The sequence below is a fragment of the Salvelinus fontinalis genome, chromosome 19 (genome assembly GCF_029448725.1).
Source record: "Salvelinus fontinalis isolate EN_2023a chromosome 19, ASM2944872v1, whole genome shotgun sequence".
Classification (NCBI taxonomy): Eukaryota; Metazoa; Chordata; class Actinopteri; order Salmoniformes; family Salmonidae; genus Salvelinus; species Salvelinus fontinalis.
This window is the reverse complement of record NC_074683.1, coordinates 1,195,857-1,216,089: the sequence shown is the minus strand read 5'-3', so window position 1 is coordinate 1,216,089 and position 20,233 is coordinate 1,195,857. Positions and strand designations below refer to the sequence as shown.

Here is a 20,233-nt window from a genome sequence, read left to right as displayed (position 1 = left end):
TGCATAGAAGGGATCATTTGTCCGAGAACATTGTGAGCATCACCCCTTCTAACCGGCTGAAGTGATGGTGGCAATGGCGTTCAATATGGTCCTTCATCACTTCTACCTGAAACCTGAGTCCGAGCCAGCAACCTGTGCACAGCATCCAGTCGAAGCTATCAACGGCCTTTTATCTCATGCCTTTTCTCTCAGGAGTGCAACATGGGTCCACGTGGAGTGAGCATGCTGTTGTACTGGTCCGAAAATGGACAAGACACAATGGACGGTAAAGGATGGTGGTGGCTCAGGTGTGAGATTCGTCTGCTTGGTTTAAATCAGAATTATTCCCCAGATATTGAAAGCGGGACATTATCAAGGGCCATCCACTTTGAACATTTGCCATTGGGAGGGCAAACTGAAACACTATCCAAGGAAGAAAATGAAGAAACGCCAGAAGAATGAGTGCCGGGATGGAGGGGGGTGGTCAACTGTGCCTGTAATTAATTTAGGCTTGTCCAAAATGGTTTACTTGGGGTATCAGGTTGATTGTGGAGGTCTGCATACTGCAACATTTATAATAATTTAGACAAAAAATGCATTGTACATGCCACTCGCGACAAAAGCTCAAGCTGAAATGTCATTGACAGAATCCATAAATTAAATTGTGTAATGAAGCATATGTGTAACTGTTTAGATTGTACATCCCAGAATGAAGGGTTTGAAAGGATGAAGTATCTGGTTTTATGTGTTGATTTCACTTACTTTAGTAGAAGTATAGAACCTTTTGATAGAAGCTATAATCTAATGCATACCTTAAAATGTAACGCTAACTTTTATATAAGAGGAGAGAATGTGAAGGAAATGTTGATGTTTGTGCTTTTCTAATAACCAATTCGACTGGGTTCATACAAGTGACTGATTGATCCCTATCAGTATAAGCAATTTGTCAGTACGCCCAGAACATTGTTTTGAGAACCGAAAAGAATATATCAGTTTCAAGGTCTCAGCTTGGAGAGAAGAAGCCTCGTGAGGTATTGGTCGGTCACATACATGAACCAAACGTCAATGATAAATTCAAATATTTAATCATGTAAATCATGCAAATATAACTTGTCTGCAAAAGCAGTATATAAGAGAACAGGACTTCTCCGACAGAGCTCCTGACAGACGTGTACTACTTGGTGCATTACGTTTGTTGGAACCTCTCCAGCTTGCTGATAATAAAGTATGATCATTTAAGTTTGACTTGGAGGTAATTTCCACAACACTCCTTATGGAATTGTCATGTTTGGCTTGACAATGACAATGGAGTAGGCAAAGCCACAAACAGATCTGGGACTAGGCTAATATCAGAGCGGTCTGGCTGCTACATCCTTCAATGACAGCCTATGATGTCATCATCTCCACATAGGGAAACTCTTTGTCTGGACCTACAGGGAGAACACAGCAACAGGTGAGGTGACAAGTCTATAACTTCTTAGATATCCAGATCTACAAAAACACAGTAGAATCCGTCCTTATATAATGTTAGAAGACTGAGAAAGGATGCTTAGTAATTAAGTTACTGTACACACTTCAGGGTGAATCTTTACTTCCACTTACAGTACCAGTCAAAAGTTTGGACATTCAAGGGTTTTTCTTTATGTTGTACTGTTTTCTACATTGTAGAATAATAGTGAAGACATCAACACTATGAAATAACATATGGAATCATGTAGTAACCAAAAAAAGTGTTAAACAAATCAAAATATATTTTATATTTGAGTTTCTTCAAAGTAGTCACCCTTTGCCTTGATGACAGCTTTGCACACTTTTGGCAATCTCTCAACCAGCTTCATGAGGTAGTCACATGGAATGCATTTCAATTAACAGGTGTGCCTTGGTCATTTGTAGAATGTATTTCCTTAATGCATTTGAGGCAATCAGTTGGGTTTTGACAAGGTAGGGTATAAAGAAGATGACCTATTTGGTAAAAGACCCAAGTCCATATTATGGCAAGAATAGGTCAAATAAGCAAAGAGAAATGACAGTCCATCATTACTTTAAGACATGAAGATCAGTCAATCTGGAAAATGTCAAGTACTTTGAGTTTCTTCAAGTGCAGTCACAAAAACCATCAAGCACTATGATGAAACAGGCTCTCATGAGGACTGCTATAGGAAAGGAAGACCCAGAGTTACCTCTGCTGCAGAGGATAAGTTCCTTAGATTTAACTGCACCTCAGATTGCAGCCCAAAGAAATGCTTCACAGAATTCAAGTAACAGACACATCTCAACATCAACTTTTCAGAGGAGACTGTGTGAATCAAGCCTTCATGGTCGAATTTCTGCAAAGAAACCACTACTAAAGGACACCAATAATAAGCAGAGACTTGCTTGGGACAAGAAACACGAGCAATGGACATTAGACTGGTGGAAATCTGTCCTTTGATCTGATGAGTCTACATTTGAGATGTTTGGTTCCAACCACAGTGTCTTTGTGAGATGCAGAGTGGATGGAACGGATGACCTCCGCATGTGTGGTTCCCACCGTGAAGCATGGAGGAGGAGGTGTGATGGTGACACTGTCCATGTTTTATTTAGAATTCAAGGCACACTTAACCAGCATGGCTACCATAGCGTTATGCCATCTCATCTGTGGGATTAGTGAGACTATAATTCGTTTTTCAACAGGACAATGACCCAACACACCTCCGGGCTGTTTTGACCAAGGAGGAGAGTGATGGAGTGTTGCATCAGATGACCTGGCCTCCAAACCACCGACCTCAACCTAATTGAGATGGTTTGGGATGAGTTGGACCGCAGAGTGAAGGAAAAGCAGCCAACAAGTGCTCATCAAATTTGGGAACTCCTTCAAGACTGTTGGAAAAGCATTCCAGGTAAAGCTGGTTGAGAGAATGGCAAGAGTGTGCAAAGCTGTCATCAAGGCATAGGGTGGCTACTTTGAAAAATCTCACATTTATTTTGATTTGTTTAACACTGTTTTGGTTACTACATGATTCCATATATGTTATTTCATAGTTTTGATGTCTCACTATTATTATGAAATGTAGAAAATAGTAAAAATAAAGAAAAAAACTCTGGAATGAGTAGATGTGTCCAAAATTTTGACTGGTACTGTAAGTTGAATTTTCACTTAGTCATGCATTACTGTCAATGGGAAACTAAGTGAAACGTTGAGGTAAACAAACAGCCCTCATGGTTTAACAACACCCCCCACTCCACCCAATTTTCCAGTTACCCACTAATATGTATATAAGGGGCTGTTTGAAAGGGGGTCATTCTTTACAGGTAACATACCACATCTTCTGTCTGAAATGGGTATAAGTGAACATTTGAGGTAAGTGGGAATTACGATTCACCCCTAAAAGATAGAGGATACTTGCCATGCAGTTTCCTGTTTCCTCTGTGCTGCTGATGCTCCACAGTCATGTGACGTCTCCAGACGGGGTTCCGGTGTAGAAGGATGATTCCAGACACCGTCTCTCCACTGAGCAGCGAGATCGGCCCGTCCAGCATGAACAGAATCTGCTTCTAGTGGGTTGGCCTGATGGAGGGAAGAGGGAGAGGCTGATATCGCATTGGCTGTACTGATTGTGATAGCTGCTAGGGCCCAGTGTCTACCTCCACTACTTACTCAGAGTAGGGCCCAGTGTCTAACTCCAATGTGGTTTTGTCTCTCTTCAGGCTCTGGAACTGAACTCTGAACCAGGAAGTGAACCCGTGGAATGTCCCGGCCTTTTCCACGATGAAGGTAAACTGGCCCCTCAGCTTCTAGACAGGGAACACATTGACTTACATATATGTGTGTGTGAATTACATGTTATTATATTGTTTTACACCATGGCATTGTTGAATACTCCTTTCTGATTGGCTTGAAGGCATTCTAGAGTGTGTGTTATTTTCCTATAGCGCACAGTATATTTGCACGGTAGAATTCAATGCCTATAGTTCATTTTTACACGTTTTGTTTGAGCTGCTTTTGCCAGCAAAAGTCTAATTGAAAACAGTATTGGTATTGTTGAATTCTATTTTCATAATAGCAAGCTAGGTCTGATGGTTTGGTTAGCTAAACTAGCAAGTCTGTTTGTTTGGTTACAACAGCAACTACTGAAGCCATCTAGTACACCTGCTAGCTACTTCAGTGAGTGTTGAACACATTATCCTGTCAAATTAACACATTTCTAGTGGCAAATGTATTAAATTATAGCCATGGTATAAAAAGGATAATCAACTCGGGGCTCCATACGTTCTCTGGAAAATAATGCAACTCAGTGGAAGTTCAGTTCCACTCTGCTAGTGCGTCGTGGAACACACCTTCCACTTCGTTCATTATTTTCCAGAGAATGCTTAGCCCCTTGTTGATTATGCCTTACATTTACACTGTATATAATCCAGTACCAGATCTGTGAGAACCAGACGTACTGTACCTCTAGATCTGTAACATGCAGCGTGAGCATGTCCAGAGTGATGACATCACAGGGGGTGGCCAGGCAGTCTTCAGGCTGGAGGAGGTGGCTGAACCTGGGCCTGGAGAAGAACTCTGACTGGGCCATGGATCTGGAGGGTGGGGGCAGTCACATTAACTAGCCACTCACAGCCATTCAATATTGTTCAATGACAGACTTACCCGATTGGTTTGGTTGTTTAATTTGCACTGTAAAGACTGGAGCATAGCTGACACAGCAATTTTAAGTTTGTTGTTCCACTTTACCATAGATGTTACGCTTACCACTTCACACCAAACTACACCCTCACCACCGAGAGACAGCTTGCCAGAAACAGATTAAGCCTAGTCCTGGACTAAAAAGCAAGTGCTTCTTAGTTCAGGATTTGTACAGGCTTCATCTATATCTGGGAAACTGACCCCAAAAGTATTGTAGTTAAAACTTACTGTCCATAGTGTTGTCCCTACTGTAGTTGCATCACTGTGACATCACACCTGACAGACAGTCTCATTACTGAAGTTACATACACTCCTGGTTTACACTTGACAAACACCTCAGGACAACTCATGTCATTTAAAATAAATGACAAAACAGGCAAAAGCGTAATGAAAAACAAACTAAGAATACTTATATAACAACTACAGCTCCATTAACTGATCACATCAGGGATTACATTTAGAGAACTCAAATGGACATGGTCAGTGAGACCCATAGAAATAGAATCATCATAATACAATAATAATGAAATAGAATCACCATGGTCAGAGGCTCCAGGTCTGTTCTTGTGATTATATTTCTATGGTGTGACCACTGGGGCTGAACCCCAGTATTGGATCTTTCTGGAGGGCAGTGAAGTCCAGTCCGTAGGGCTGCTCCCAGAAGCCCATCCTCTCTGTGTAGTAGTCCAGGGCCTGACGGGACCAGGCAGAGAGAGGCCCACATCACCCCCCCCCCCCCCCCCCCCCCCCCCCTACTCTCAGCCAGCTGTCCTGCGCCTGCAACACTGACTCCACCATGAACTCAAACTAGAGGAGAGGAGAGACAGTTGTTATTTAAACACCTGAGGCAGAACAGGGTCATATTCACTAGGAAGCAAATGGGCCAGAACAGGGAGGGACTACCTGAATTTATCCAAAAATAAATGCTTGTTTTCATTTTCCATTGCAAAATGCTTTGTTATGGTGGAGATCAGGAGATGAGAATCAAGTAGGTTCTCAATCACAGAAGTCTTTATGAAACAATGGTGTTAGTGGATTCAGATGTTAAAACAATAACTCCTAGTCCTAGCAGCATACAGTTCCCTACCAGCAGACAGTTGCCCATCCACTCTGAGATCAGGATGTCTACTGTGCCTGGTAGCTCAAGCTCCTCAGCCCGACCCTGGAAGACTGTCACAACCTCCTCACAGCCGTTCTGCCTCACCAGGGTCTCAGTGTGTTCTGCTATGGAGCTGGCCTCCAATGCATACACCTACAGAACAACACAACACAGGACTTAATACACTTACAGAACAGAAGTTTCATACACCTACAGCACAAACGCATGGTGTTTGAATGTACATTGTTCCCTAGATGGAGATATAGGCATTGTAATATGAAGGCTCAAAATAAAAGTTGACTGCTATCTGGCACTAAACATGAATTTAATAAAATATCTTAGACTTTTATCTGCGATATGAATAGTTACTGATTATAATAATATATATATATATATATATATATTATCTTGGTATCCTTACAGCTTTGGGCTGGGCCAGGCGGGCACAGAAGAGGCTGATGACTCCGGTGCCACAGCCCAGGTCCATAACCACCTTCCCTGTGAGGGGGGCGCTGTTGGTCAGAATCACCTGGCGGTACGCCTCCGTCCTCGCTCGGTCACTCAGCATCTCCAGTTGAAGCCTCTGGGTCAGCAGAAACACAGACAACAATATTAACACATGTTGCATAGGCTACCTCCCAAATGCCACCCGTTTCCCTATATAGTGCACATTAGGGACAAATCTGGGCCCTGGTCAAAAGTAGTAAAATATATATTTAAAAGGATGCCATTTGGGATGCAAATAATATCACTGTGTATAAATGAATGTATTGTTAATTAGGAAGAGAGAGAGACAAGAAGCCAAACCAGTGTTCCATAGCTGCCAAAGTACTCTTCATCCTGCCAGGGGTCCTGAGGTGTCCTCTGAGGTGTCCTCCTCCACACCTTGTTTTAGGTAACTTTCCTCCACATCTTGTTTCAGGTAACTAGATGGAATGTTGCCACAGAGGCCTCCTAACTCCGCCCACCACCAGTCAGCTGATGTCTTGGTGTGGACCAGTAACCTGTCTCCAGCTCTGAAACTCAGCTGTGGTCAGAGAGGGTTAGGGTTAAGGTCAGATGGGGTCAGCGATAAACATACACACATAGACAAACAGCTGGGGTCAGAGACAGACATACACATACTGTAGACAAACAGCTGGGGTCAGAGACAGACATACACATACTGTAGACATACAGCTGGGGTCAGAGACAGACATACACATACTGTAGACATACAGCTGGGGTCGGAGACAGACATACACATACTGTAGACAAACAGCTGGGGTCAGAGACAGACATACACATACTGTAGACATACAGTCTGGGTCAGAGACAGACATACACATACTGTAGACAAACAGCTGGGGTCAGAGACAGACATACACATACTGTAGACATACAGCTGGGGTCAGAGACAGACATACACATACTGTAGACATACAGCTGGGGTCGGAGACAGACATACACATACTGTAGACAAACAGCTGGGGTCAGAGACAGACATACACATACTGTAGACATACAGTCTGGGTCAGAGACAGACATACACATACTGTAGACATACAGCTGGGGTCGGAGACAGACATACACATACTGTAGACATACAGCTGGGGTCAGAGACAGACATACACATACTGTAGACATACAGCTGGGGTCAGAGACAGACATACACATACTGTAGACATACAGCTGGGGTCAGAGACAGACATACACATACTGTAGACATACAGCTGGGGTCAGAGACAGACATACACATACTGTAGACATACAGCTGGGGTCGGAGACAGACATACACATACTGTAGACATACAGCTGGGGTCGGAGACAGACATACACATACTGTAGACATACAGCTGGGGTCAGAGACAGACATACAGTATAGGTGTAGAAAAGGCACATGGAGTTGGTGGAATAATCCTTTAATTCATGGCCACTTACTCAGCTGGGCCAGGGGCGCTTTAATTAGGTCAGGTGGCAATGACGGACAGATCTCATCCCCATAAAAGGAGGAAAACGCCATCGCCTGATCTCGCTGCTTTCTCTTCCTTAACTCCGTCTGCTCGAGAAGTTCTGTGCGTCCATGAATCCACGTAAGTCCACCGACTCTGTTACCTTTCATCTGAACTATCTGTTGCGATCGGGAGAGTGGGCCATCAGTTATTGTTTATAGTTATTACCGCGGAGCGCGGCTTGGAGCGCACGCTTCCAACATATGGTGTAATGTGAATGGTCAATGATCCCGGCCCTACGGCTCCTCATAGGCCAATTATGCAATCGATATGGTTAATATGTAATTCAATTAATTACATGTACACATGAAGACAATTGAAAGGGTGAAATGAGAAACGTCATTGTTTGCTAACTGATCGACTTTGATATCAAAATAATGGGGATTATAGATTGAATAACCATTCACTGTTCGTATTATTTCATGATTTATGAAAAACAGTTACGAGCCTAAATGACTCACGGATGATTACTATTGACTTCTTAATGAACTGGATTGTTGAATTCCCTAATTATGTTTATCATGAATGCTTGGTCTTTGTGATTATGAATTTGATTGGATACATGTTATTTTGTGTCCTTTGTTATGCAGCACAGATTACTCAGTAAATATACCACTTTATGGTTAAAGGAATTCCTGCCTCAGTCTCATCCATTCCTCTGTCACCTGACACGTGACCACCTGTTCACCTTCACTGTCAGTCATCCTACCTGTCCAGCTACCCACACAGATTCCACTAATCTTTCAATAGGTGTCAGGGACAGACATAGACAAAGAGTATAGACATACACTACCGTTCAAAAGTTTGGGGTCACTTAGAAATGTCCTTGTTTTTGAAATAAAAGCAAATGTTTTTGTCCATTAAAATAGATCAGAAATACAGTGTAGACATTGTTAATTTTGTAAATGACAATTGTAGCTGGCAACGGATGATTTTTTTAAATGGAATATCTACATAGGCATTCTGAAGTCCATTATCAGCAACAATCAGCAATCTGGGCCTCCCACTCCTTCTATTCTGGTTAGAGCCAGTTTGTGCTGTTCTGTGAAGGGAGTAGTACACCGCATTGCACGAGATCTTCAGTTTCTTGGCAATTTCTCACATGGAATAGCCTTCATTTCTCAGAACAAGAATAGACTGAAGAGTTACAGAAGGAAGTCTTTGTTTCTGGCCATTTTGAGCCTGTAATTGAATACACAAATTCGGATGCTCCAGATACTCAACTAGTCTAAAGAAGGCCAATTGTATTGCTTCTTTAATGAGAACAACAGTTTTCAGCTGTGCTAACATAATTGCAAAAGGATTTTCTAATGATCAATTAGCCTTTAAAAATTATAAACTTGGATTATCTAACACAATCTGCCATTGGAACACAGGAGTGATGGTTGCTGATAATGGGCCTCTGTACACCTATGTAGATATTCCATTAAAAAATCTGCCGTTTCAAGCTACAATAGTAATTTACAACATTAACAATGTCTACACTGTATTTCTGATCAATTAGATGTTATTTTGATGGACAAAAAATGTGCATTTCTTCAAAAACAAGGACATTTCAAAGTGACCCCAAACTTTTGAATGATAGTGTGCATACAGTTGTAAGAAAAAGTATGTGAACCCTTTGGAATTACCTGGATTTCTGCATAAATTGGTCATAAAATTTGATATGATTTTCATCTAAGTCACAACAACAGACAAACGGTGTGCTTGAACTTATATCACACAAATTATTGTATTTTTCTTGTCTATATTGAATACATAATTTAAACATTCACAGTGTAGGCTGGAAAAAGTATGTGAACCCCTAGGCTAATAACTTCTCCAAAAGCTAATTGGAGTCAGGAGTCAGCTAACCTGGATCAATGAGTCAATCTCGTCTCCAGTCAATGAGACGAGATTGGAGATGTTGATTAGAGCTGCCCTGCCCTATTAAAAACACTCATAAAATTTGAATTTGTTATTCACAAGAAGCATTTCCTGATGTGAACCATGCCTCAAATAAAATAAATCCCAGAAGACCTAACATTAAGAATTGTTGACTTGCATAAAGCTGGAAAGAGTTACAAAAGTATCTCTAAAAGCCTTGATGTTCATCAGTCCACGGTAAGACAAATTGTCTATAAATGGAGAAAGTTCAGCACTGTTGCTACTCTCCCTAGGAGTGGCAGTCCTGAAAAGATGACTGCAAGAGCACAGCGCAGAATGCTCAATGAATGCTCAGCTGTTTCTGACGAGAGGGCGGGGTCAGCTACAATCATCAATGGGTCCGACCAATCAGCTGCTTAAAGGAATCCAGGAAGCCATCCTGAAACACACATACAAATACACAAACCACAACAGAAACTGGGAACGTAACAGTGCCTTTTGGCAAACTCCAAGCGGCTATAGTGTGCCTTTTACTGAGGAGTGGCTTCCGTCTGGCCACTCTACCATAAAGGCCTGATTGGTGGAGTGCTGCAGAGGTGGTTGTCCTTCTGGAAGGTTCTCCCATCTCAACCGAGGAACTCTAGAGCTCTGTCTGAGGGACCATCGGATTCTTGGTCACCTCCCTGACCAAGGTCCTTCTCCCTCGATTGCTCGGTTTGGCCGGGCGGCCAGCACTAGGAAGGGTCTTGGTGGTTCCAAACTTCTTCCATTTAAGAATGATGGAGGCCACTGTGTTCTTGTGGACCTTAAATGCTTCAGAAACGTTTTTTGGTACCCTTCCCCAGATCTATGCCTCGACACAATCCTGTCTCGGAGCTCTACGGACAATTCCTTCGACCTCATGGCTTGGTTTTTGCTCTGACATGTACTATCAACTGTGGTACCTTTATATAGACAGGTGTGTGCCTTTCCAAATCAGGTCCACTCAATTGAATTTACCACAGGTGGACTCTAATCAAGTTGTAGAATCATCTCAAGGATGATCAATGGAAACAGGACGGCACCTGAGCTCAATTTTGAGTCTCATAGCAAAAGGTCTGAATACTTATGTAAATAAGATATTTTCTGTTTTATTTGCAAGCATTTCTACAAACCTGATTTCAATTTGTCATTATGGGGTATTGTGTGTAGACTGCTGAGGATTTTTTTTACATCCATTTTAGAATAAGGCTGTAACATAACGAAATGTGGAAAAAGTCAATGGGTCTGAATACTTTCCAAAGGCACTGTACAGATGTAGGATCTTAATTTGACCATTTTCTCACAGCAGGAAAATAATCCTGCAGCAACAGGAAATGAGAATTATTGTATGGATTATAATTAATGGATATTTTTGTAGAGGTTGATACATTTTAGGGAAAATCAAGTCTGACATTTTAAAGTGTAAACTACAAACTTTAGAAGCCTTTTAAACCTTAAACACTACAAGTTTGCATTTCCATCTGTGCTGGAAATTTTCTGCAACAGGCTGATCAAATTAAGATCCTAGGCCAATTGTCGTAGCAGTAGTCGTGTTCACAACTGAAGAGTATATTTCGCTATAGCTTAACTGGATACTGTTGTATGTGTAAGCAATACCTAAGTTAGCTATATAAAATACCAGATAGACCATTTACAGTAACTACTGTTCATTATTACTCAGTAAATAAACAACATCAGCCGACTGAAGATCTAGCTAAGTAGCTACAGAAAGTAATGGAGAAATTTGACCTTTCCGCAGCAGGTAGCTTTGGTCAGGCAGCTTCATCTTATAGCAGGTTGAGGGACTAACTTACTTCCACTAGCTACTATCTAACATGAGTATAGTCAGTAGCCAGCAAGTGCAAGCCAACTTTGTTCAGTTTGTTCTATTGGCATGCAAACTTCCTAAAAAGTTCTGCATCTTAGCTAACATTAGTATTTTTATCTTCCAGTCATACTCGGTCTAATCCTTTCTCTGGACTGCCAACCTAGGGTGTTAACACCGCCACTAAGTCCTGTCAATTTTCTATGAGGAGGTGTGTACTTCCGGGTATGAACAAAACAAAAATTGAATAAAAGTGGTTATTTGTTTCCCGTTATTCCATGTCCAATTTTGATACAATAAAGGCAACTTTCAAATTCAGATAAGAAAAATTCAGTTTTTTTTTACTCCATTTTTTTTTTTACTTAAATCAAAATAACCTAACTAACACAGCCCCAGCCCATTTCCTTTCTCTCTAACTGCAATGAAAAGGGACAAAGATGCAACTTTGTATTACAATTTATTTGTAGATTTTCACAATGTTTTTTTCACTTGAAACATTACAAACAGTGAAAAAGTACTATACAACAAAAAACAATTACTGAAATGAACGCTAGACAGTCAGGGAGCATTGGAAATTCCAAAAACGATGGATAAAGGACTACATTTAGCAAATTTTGACGGCGAGGAAATATTTAAAAAATGTCAGTGGTGCTCTCTGGACCTTGATGAAGACCGAATGAGGCGCAGGCAAAATGACACACCTGCCATAGCTTTTTACTGTCAAAATGCCTTTCAAAGACAAAGAGAAATTCTCTCTTGCCACTATATTGTCACGGATCCCTCCGGAACATTCATTACACACACCTGTCCCCTATTCCCACTGATTAGTACTTGTATAAGTGTGCCCTTTGGTTTCCATTGGGCTGTCGGTTATTGTTCCCATGTCCATTGGTAGTGTGAGTACGTTGGTGCAGCTGCTATGCTGTGTGCTTTATATATTGTGTATTACGGGTATCGTCCTGTAGCGTTCAACAAGGTTTACCCTCGCTCTTTTGTTTGGGTACAGCCCAGTGTTTTTGTATACGTGTTTGTTTTGGGTGTATCAAAAAACCCTATTGTGTATTACTGTGCCTGTCTCCAAAATCCTTTATACCAGCATGACATATATTGGTTGTGTTACCAAGATACTAAATTGTATGAAAAGAAAGAAAGTTGTACACTCTATATATATATATATATATATATATACTCCAAACAATTGATTAAGTAAACCAAATAACCAACGTTTCGGCAACTCTGTAACCAACGTTTCGGCAACTCAACTTGATTTTTATACAGTTTAATCTTTGTTGGTTAGCACCTCTACAAAACAATGTGGGTGTGCATCAGCTCATGCTTTTTACAAGGCACAGTGGCTGACTGTGGAATACTTAGGAGGCTGCTGAGGGGAGGACGGCTTATAATAATGGCTGTAATGAAACAAATGAAATGGCATCAAACACATGGAAACCACGTGTTTGATGTATTTGATACCGTTCCGCTCCAGCCATTACCAGCAGTTAAGGTGCCACCAACCTCCTGTGATGGAATGGGACTGTCTTGCTGGTGGCAGGCATCAGGCCTTATTGACAACAGATACATGAAGTTACTCTGGCATTATCCTGAGATATCAAACAAACATAAAAATGGCAAATCTCTGTCAGGCGTTTCTTTCCTTCAACCTACAGTAGCCTATTCACTCCCTGTTATACACAGGACCTAGAGTAGGCAGTATAGTTACTCTGAACTCTAGGGCCTGATTGCTTGGGCTGGGATTCAATCTGTAGCGCATTGTAGCGCGCTTGACATTTTAAGGTACTTTATGATTGAGCCAACATCTGCAGCGTTTACTGTGAATGTGATCTCAGCAAACACAGGAACATTGCCTTTTAAAGGCACATTATTGTCAACAGCGCTCTACAACGAGCCTTGGATTGAATGGTGGCCTAGGCCACAGAAAGGACATTCACTCACTCTTCTTCTTCTTCATAGTCTTCTTCGTTCCACAACACTTGCGGAAGCAGACTTTGCAGCATTTAACGGTGACCATGACAACAATGAGAACTATAGTGAGTAGCAGAGTGAACACGTCCAGACTGTGGTACTGGATCCAGTTGAGGTCGTGAGCGGCGGGTCTCAGGTGTTCCGCTCCGCCGTGACGCATCACAAACTCTGACCAGAACACGGCCAGGTCCAGGGGCTCGATGGGACGGTCCTTATGCACCGCTGACAGCTTCATCATCTTCTCCTTGTAACTGGGGCAGAAGGACAGCAACAGGGTTTACAATCTCCTCATAGACTGGGGCTGAATTCTAATGAGGAACTCAGACGTTCATGTAAATCATGCATTGTTGACAATATTATATTTGCACTGAAACTCAATATGTAGATCTCGAGGTAGGATTTGGTCCCTGTACTGTTTGCACTGCTATATTTTTATCCTGCTTGTCCTGTTTATTTGAGCTTGTGTCCTACAACGTGTCTACACCTTAGCAAATTATTTAAAAAATCACCAAAAAGGCAAGATTTTAACCTATCTTGGAGTATGCAGCATTACTAGTTATTGTTGATGGTCCTCATGATAAAAATGACTTTCAGGGATTACAAAGATTCAATTTTAGATTACATGTAGTTTCATTTAAGAGGTTCATAGTTTGTATTTTCAGTGTATAACATGTCCTTGTAACATTATTATTCTGAACAAAAATATAAACGCAGCATGTAAAATGTTGGTCCCAGAAATGTCCCATATGCACAAAAAGCTTTTTTCTCTCAAATTTTGTGCACAAATTTGTTTACATCCCTGTTAGTGAACATTTTGTCTTTGCCAAGATAATCCATCCACTTGACAAGTGTGGCATATCAAGAAGCTGATTAAACAGCATGATCATTATTCAGGTGCACCTTGAGCTAGGGACACTCTAAAATGTGCAGTTTTGTCACACAACACAATGCTTCAGATGTCTGAAGAGCGTTCAATCAGATGTCTGAAGAGCGTGCAATTGGCATGCTGACTAGGAATGTCCACCCGAGCTGTTGCAAGCTAATTTAATGTTCATTTCTCTATCATAAGCCGCCTCCAACGTTGTTTTAATAAAATGTGACAGTACGTCCAACTGGCCTCACAACCGCAGACCATGTGTATGGCGTTGTGTGGGTGAGCGGTTTGCTGATGTCAATGTTGTGAACGGAGTGCCCCGTGGTGGTGGGGTTATGCTATGGGCAGGCATAAGCTATAGACAACAAACACATTGCATTTTATCGATTGGCAATTTGAATGTACAAAAATACGATGACGTGATCCTGAGGCCCATTTTTTATTAAAGGTATATGTGACCAACAGATGCATATCTGTATTCCCAGTCATGTGAAATCCATAGATTAGGGCCTAATTAATTCATTTCAATTGACTGATTTCCTCATATGAACTGTAACTCAGTAAAATCGTAGAAATTGTTGCGTTTATATTTTTGTTCAGTATACTTCCTTGTATTACGTTAACATGATGTCTGACCTCTTGTCGTTGATGACCTTGTTGAGGGCCTCCACCAGTTTGTCTGAGGTGATATCGAACAAATTGAGCACCTCCCCGACACCCCTCACCGCCATGCGGTGTACGTTGTCACTCTGGTCACCGAACAACGGAAGCATCACCATGGGAACACTGTTACAGATCCCCTCGTAGATACCGTGGGTTCCTCCGTGGGTAATGAAGGCCTTGACCTTGGGGTGGCCTAGAACATGGAACATAGAACATTCACCACGAAGAAGAAGATGTATTGTTTCTCTTGCAAAATGGCAACAACAGTAGCATGTGTTTACTGAGAAGAGTACCCCTCTAACTTCTGTAACCCAGGTGGTTTTCATCATAACTATATCATTGTAACATTATCTCTGATGATGAGAGACTAAACCAACCCAGCAGATCATTCTGAGGAAGCCACTTCATCAATCTGACGTTGTCTGGAGCGTTCTCAGGCACCACTCCTGTGTACCTCCACACCACCTTAAAACAGAGAACAACAGTTTACTTAGCTAATCAAGTCATACAGAATCATCTGGCAATTCTGGATATAGTGGTGAAGGTACACCACTTTGTAGTGGAATATAAATGTGTGTCTGGAGCGTTAAGGCATAGCTCCAGTGTACTCCACACAAACTGAACAACATAGACAGCAGCTTGCCATGACACTTGACGTTGTATATGAAGAATGGAGAATATGCAAATGTCATTGAAACTCCATGTAATTACAGCATTCCTCAGAGTTAAGTACAACGGGGGATAAAGGACTTGTTCTTAGTCTAGATTAGATTAATGGTGGATTGGAGATTAGGCCTATATGCAGCGTTGGGTAGGTCATTTTCTAAATGTAATCCGTTAGTTACTAGTTACCTGTCCAAAATAGTAATCAGTAACGTAACTTTTATATTACCCAAACTCAGTAACGTAATCTAATTACTTTCAGATTACTTTCCCCTTAAGCCATTAGAAGAAGACAAAAATGAATATTAACAATTTAATGACATCTATTGCAGGATAAATCAATGTTAGAGTTTACATAGCTGGCCATAAATGGATGTTGCATTTTGCATTACGGGTTGGTTATGTAGGCTTCTTCTAACCCATTGCTTTCTACTATAGATAATTATACAATAAGACTGTATTGATTTTGTTTTATTAGAATCCCCATTAACAATGGCGACAGCTAGTCTTACTGTGGTCCGACACATAACGAAAAATACATTAGACAAGATTTTACAACTGACATACTGTACATTAACATGTAGTTTGCGTGTGTGTGCATCTATCAGTTACACATACATGTCAGTACATACAACAAGTAGGTTATATGGGGGAGAGGCCTTGTGACTGAAGGTGTTGCTTTATTTGTTTTTGATATGGAAGGGAGTTCCCTGCAATCATGGCTCTGTATAATACTGTATGTTTTTTGGAATTTGTTCCCGACCTGGGGACTGGGAAAGACCCCTGGTGGCATGTCTGGTGGGGTAAGTGTGTTTGTCAGTGTTGTATGTAAGTTGACTATGCAAACAATTTGTTTATTATAAAAATAAGAAGCGATGCAGTCAGTCTCAACTCTTAGCCAAGAGAGACTGGCATGCATAGTATTGATATTAGCCCTCTGACTACAATGAAGAGCAAAATGTGCCACTCTGTTCTGGGCCAGCTGCAGCTTAACTAGGTCCGTTGCGGCACTTAACCATACGACTGGACATGAATCAAGATAAGATAAAACTAGAGCCTGCAGGACTTGCTTTGTGTAGTGTGGTGTCTCTTTAGCATCTCTTTACCACAGACAGACTTACAACCATTCAATCATTTTTGACCATGACAGTTTAGAATCTAAGGTAACACCAAGTAATTTAGTCTCCTGAACTTGTTCAACAGCCACACCATTCATTACCAGATTCAGCTGAGGTCTAGATCTTAAAGAATGATTTGTACCAAATACAATGGTCTTAGTTTTAGAGATGTTAAGGACCAGTTTAGTACTGGCCACCCATTCTAAAACTGACTGCAACTCTTTGTTCAGGGTTGCATTGATATCACTAGCTGTGGTTGCTGACACATATAGGGTTGAATCATCAGTATACATGGACACACAGGCTGAAATCTAACAGTATAGCTCCCACAATCTTCTTCTTATGAATTTATTTCAACCAATCATCAGTCAATCGTGTCATTGCAGTGCATGACTAAGCTAACATATGGAATTGTTTTAAGATGGTCATACTATTGATCATTTAGCTATTTGATTTAGAATTTTAGGACCCCATTTAGTATTAAAAATATATCAAAATTTGTATTTGATAAAATATTGAATTTGGCCTTTACTACTACAGCCCATAGAAACACATTCATTCATAAATAGCAAAAAAGACAGTAAGGAATAAGGTTTTAAAGTGTCTGTCCTATATCTAGGAGATGCAAGAAAGCTCAGGAAATATGTTGTCAGTTGTTGATGTCTACAGAAGACGTAGAGACTGTATACTTAAAGATTGTGTTAGTCAGAAAGGGTTAACTGTGGGAAACATTATGTAATAGACAGATGATGGATGCGTTCCAAACACCATATTCCCTATATAGTGCACTACTTTTGACCAGCTGTGGTCAAAAGTAGTGCAATATATGGAATAGGGTGCCATTTGGGACAGCATCGAGGAGTCCTTACCCTCTGAGGGATCCTGCTGAAGGCATCAAAGAACTGCTTGGCTTTTTCCTCAGGCATCTGAGAGATCATAGAGCCCAGGGTGAAGACCACGAAGCCATCCTCTCCTGACTCATCCACAAACTCCTGCAGGTCCTGTTGAGGCACGGGGAAGAGTTAGTTAACAAAAACATTTTACATTTACACTGAACAAAAATATAAACGCAACATGCAACAATTTTATGAGGAAATCAGTCAACTGAAATAAATTAATTAAGCCCTAATCTATGGATTTCATGTTACTGGGTGGGGGGTGCAGCCATGGGTGGGCCTGGGAACATGGGTGGGCCTGGGAACATGGGTGGGCCTGGGAGGGCATAGGCCCACCCACTTGGGAGCCACGCCCACCCACTGGGGAGCCAGGTCCAACCAATCAGAATGAGTTTTTCCACACAAAAGCGCTTTATTACAGACATAAATACTCCTAAATTTCATCAGCTGTCCGGGTGGCTGGTCTCAGAAGATCCCCCAGGTGAAGTGTTCCTTTTCTTTTATTTCTTATTCAGATTTTTTAAACTGCATTGTTGGTTTGGGGCTTGTAAGTAAGCACTTCACTGTACGGTCTACACCTATTGTATTCATTGCATGATTTAATTCACATGAAAAATGTATGTTTAAATTCCACACATCAGAGTTAGAACAGTATTAACAGAACATTAACTGAAGGAGGGAGGGTGAAGTTGTGAAAGGATACCATGCTTTGATAACACACCCTGTATTCATAGAAGACAAAGGCATAATAAACCTTATAACAATCACAGCTAACCCCAACCCTTACCCCACAGAACAATCCCTGCAGAGTAGTTTATCTTCCTGTGGTTTGTAGGGTAGGAACTAGAAGGGCCCCTCAGTTCCTCTGTTAGATTAGTGGCCACATTCCAGGAAGAAATAACTATGGTCTGTCCTAAATGGCACCCTATTACTCAAATACTTTTGACCAGGGCCCATAGGGTTCTGGACAAAAGTAGTTCACTATGTAAGGGGTAGGGTACCATTTGGGACACATAAATGCTGTTCCTGGCTCAGGTTTCACTGGCTGAACACAGTGTTTAGAAAAGAGAGAGAATGGAGGGTAGTACAGAGAGGGACGTTCTCCCAAAGTGAATGTTGAGCAGAAACTCTATTTTAATGTTTTTTCTTTGTATTTTTTGGTGGGTGGGGGGTGGGGTTACAATTGCCACAGTAGTGAATCTATCCCTTGAGGTTTCTGGACCTGGATCCATATAGGTTGCACAGCTACGCACAGTTGAAGTTGTTTATTCTAAAACATATTCTTATGAGACTCACCGCTGGAAGTGGAGCTCTTTTACCACAGTTGATGCCTCCAATGTTGACCATGTTGGGCATCCTGGATTTGGGATACTCAAAGGAGTAGTCATACCTCAGCAGCCAGATCGCACCGTGACTCAGCAGTTCCCTGTACGTCATGTCCTTCTCTAGGTACCTACTGGTCAGCTCGTCAAAGCTGGCAAACATTACCGTACACAGGTAGGTCTCCAGACTGTACATGAGCATGTTCTTAACCCTCCCTAGGAAATCCATGTTGTCAGTGTTGCCGGAGAATAAGCGTGGTACGTAGGATGGGGGAGTGGGGCACTGGGCAGCCTTCTCATCCTGCCCACAGGGGATCCCCCTTGAAGTAAAACGCTGGGATGTTGAAGGAGTGAGCGATGACGGATCCACAGGGTAGGAAGGGGTCAGCCAGCATCAGCTAAAATATTTCTCCTCTCAGTCACTGCATCAGGGGCTCATCATATAGCAGACCCTCACAACCTTTCACCTGCATGGTGGTGAAGATGCTGCCACCACCATGCTTCACTGTAGGGATGGTGCCAGGTTTCCTCCAGATGTGGTTTTATCAGACAAGAGAATCTTATTTCTCGTGGTCTGAGAGTCTTTAAGTGCCTTTTGGCAAACTGCAAGCAGGCTATAGTGTGCCTTTTACTGAGGAGTGGCTTCCGTCTGGCCACTCTACCATAAAGGCCTGATTGGTGGGGTGCTGCAGAGGTGGTTGTCCTTCTGGAAGGTTCTCCCATCTCAACAGAGGAAATCTAGAGCTCTGTCAGAGGGACCAGCAGATCCTTGGTCACCTCCCTGACCAAGGCCCTTCTCCCCCGATTGCTCAGTTTGGCCGGGCGGCCAGCTCTAGGAAGGGTTTTGGTAGTTCCAAACTTCTTCCATTTAAGAATGATGGAGGCCACTGTGTTCTTGGGGACCTTCAATGCTGCAGAAATGTTTTGGTACCCTACCCCAGATCTGTGCCTCGACACAATCCTGTCTCGGCGCTCTACAGACCATTCCTTTAACCTCATGGCTTGGTTTTTGCTCTGACATGCACTGTCAACTGTGGGATCTTTATATAGACAGGTGTGTGCCTTTCCAAATCATGTCCACTCAATTGAATTTACCACAGGTGGACTCTAATCAAGTTGTAGAATCATCTCAAGGATGATCAATGGAAACAGGATGCACCTGAGCTCAATTTTGAGTCTCATAGCAAAGGGTCTGAATACTTATGTAAATAAGGTATTTCTACAAAACTGTTTTCAATTTGTCATTATGGGGTATTGTGTGTAGATT

General features: G+C 41.8%; 2 protein-coding genes across 2 annotated transcripts; both read right to left on the bottom strand.

Moving 5' to 3' along the window:
• Positions 1-1,376: 1,376 nt before the first annotated feature.
• On the bottom strand, positions 1,377-13,218 carry prmt2 (protein arginine methyltransferase 2). Its single transcript, XM_055871986.1, is given in 11 exon segments — positions 1,377-1,409; positions 3,366-3,405; positions 3,407-3,526; positions 3,617-3,753; positions 4,410-4,539; positions 5,250-5,452; positions 5,733-5,897; positions 6,166-6,327; positions 6,552-6,608; positions 6,655-6,771; positions 13,168-13,218. Coding segments are annotated over 11 exon segments (1,215 nt in total).
• On the bottom strand, positions 11,888-19,439 carry LOC129816983 (UDP-glucuronosyltransferase-like). Its single transcript, XM_055871984.1, has 6 exons — positions 19,434-19,439; positions 18,941-19,300; positions 17,618-17,749; positions 15,345-15,432; positions 14,941-15,160; positions 11,888-13,681 (listed from the first exon to the last, which is right to left on the bottom strand). Exons 1-6 carry the CDS (start codon positions 19,437-19,439, stop codon positions 13,393-13,395), a joined length of 1,095 nt encoding a protein of 364 aa, XP_055727959.1. The 3' UTR covers positions 11,888-13,392.
• Between the last annotated feature and the right edge of the window lie 794 nt (positions 19,440-20,233).

Coding starts and splice junctions, on each gene's coding strand:
- LOC129816983 (XM_055871984.1), bottom strand. Junction 17,750..18,940: donor AAAGAGCTCCACTTCCAGCG/GTGAGTCTCATA, acceptor GTGCCTCAACAG/GACCTGCAGGAGTTTGTGGA. Junction 15,161..15,344: donor TCCTCAGAATGATCTGCTGG/GTTGGTTTAGTC, acceptor TCCATGTTCTAG/GCCACCCCAAGGTCAAGGCC.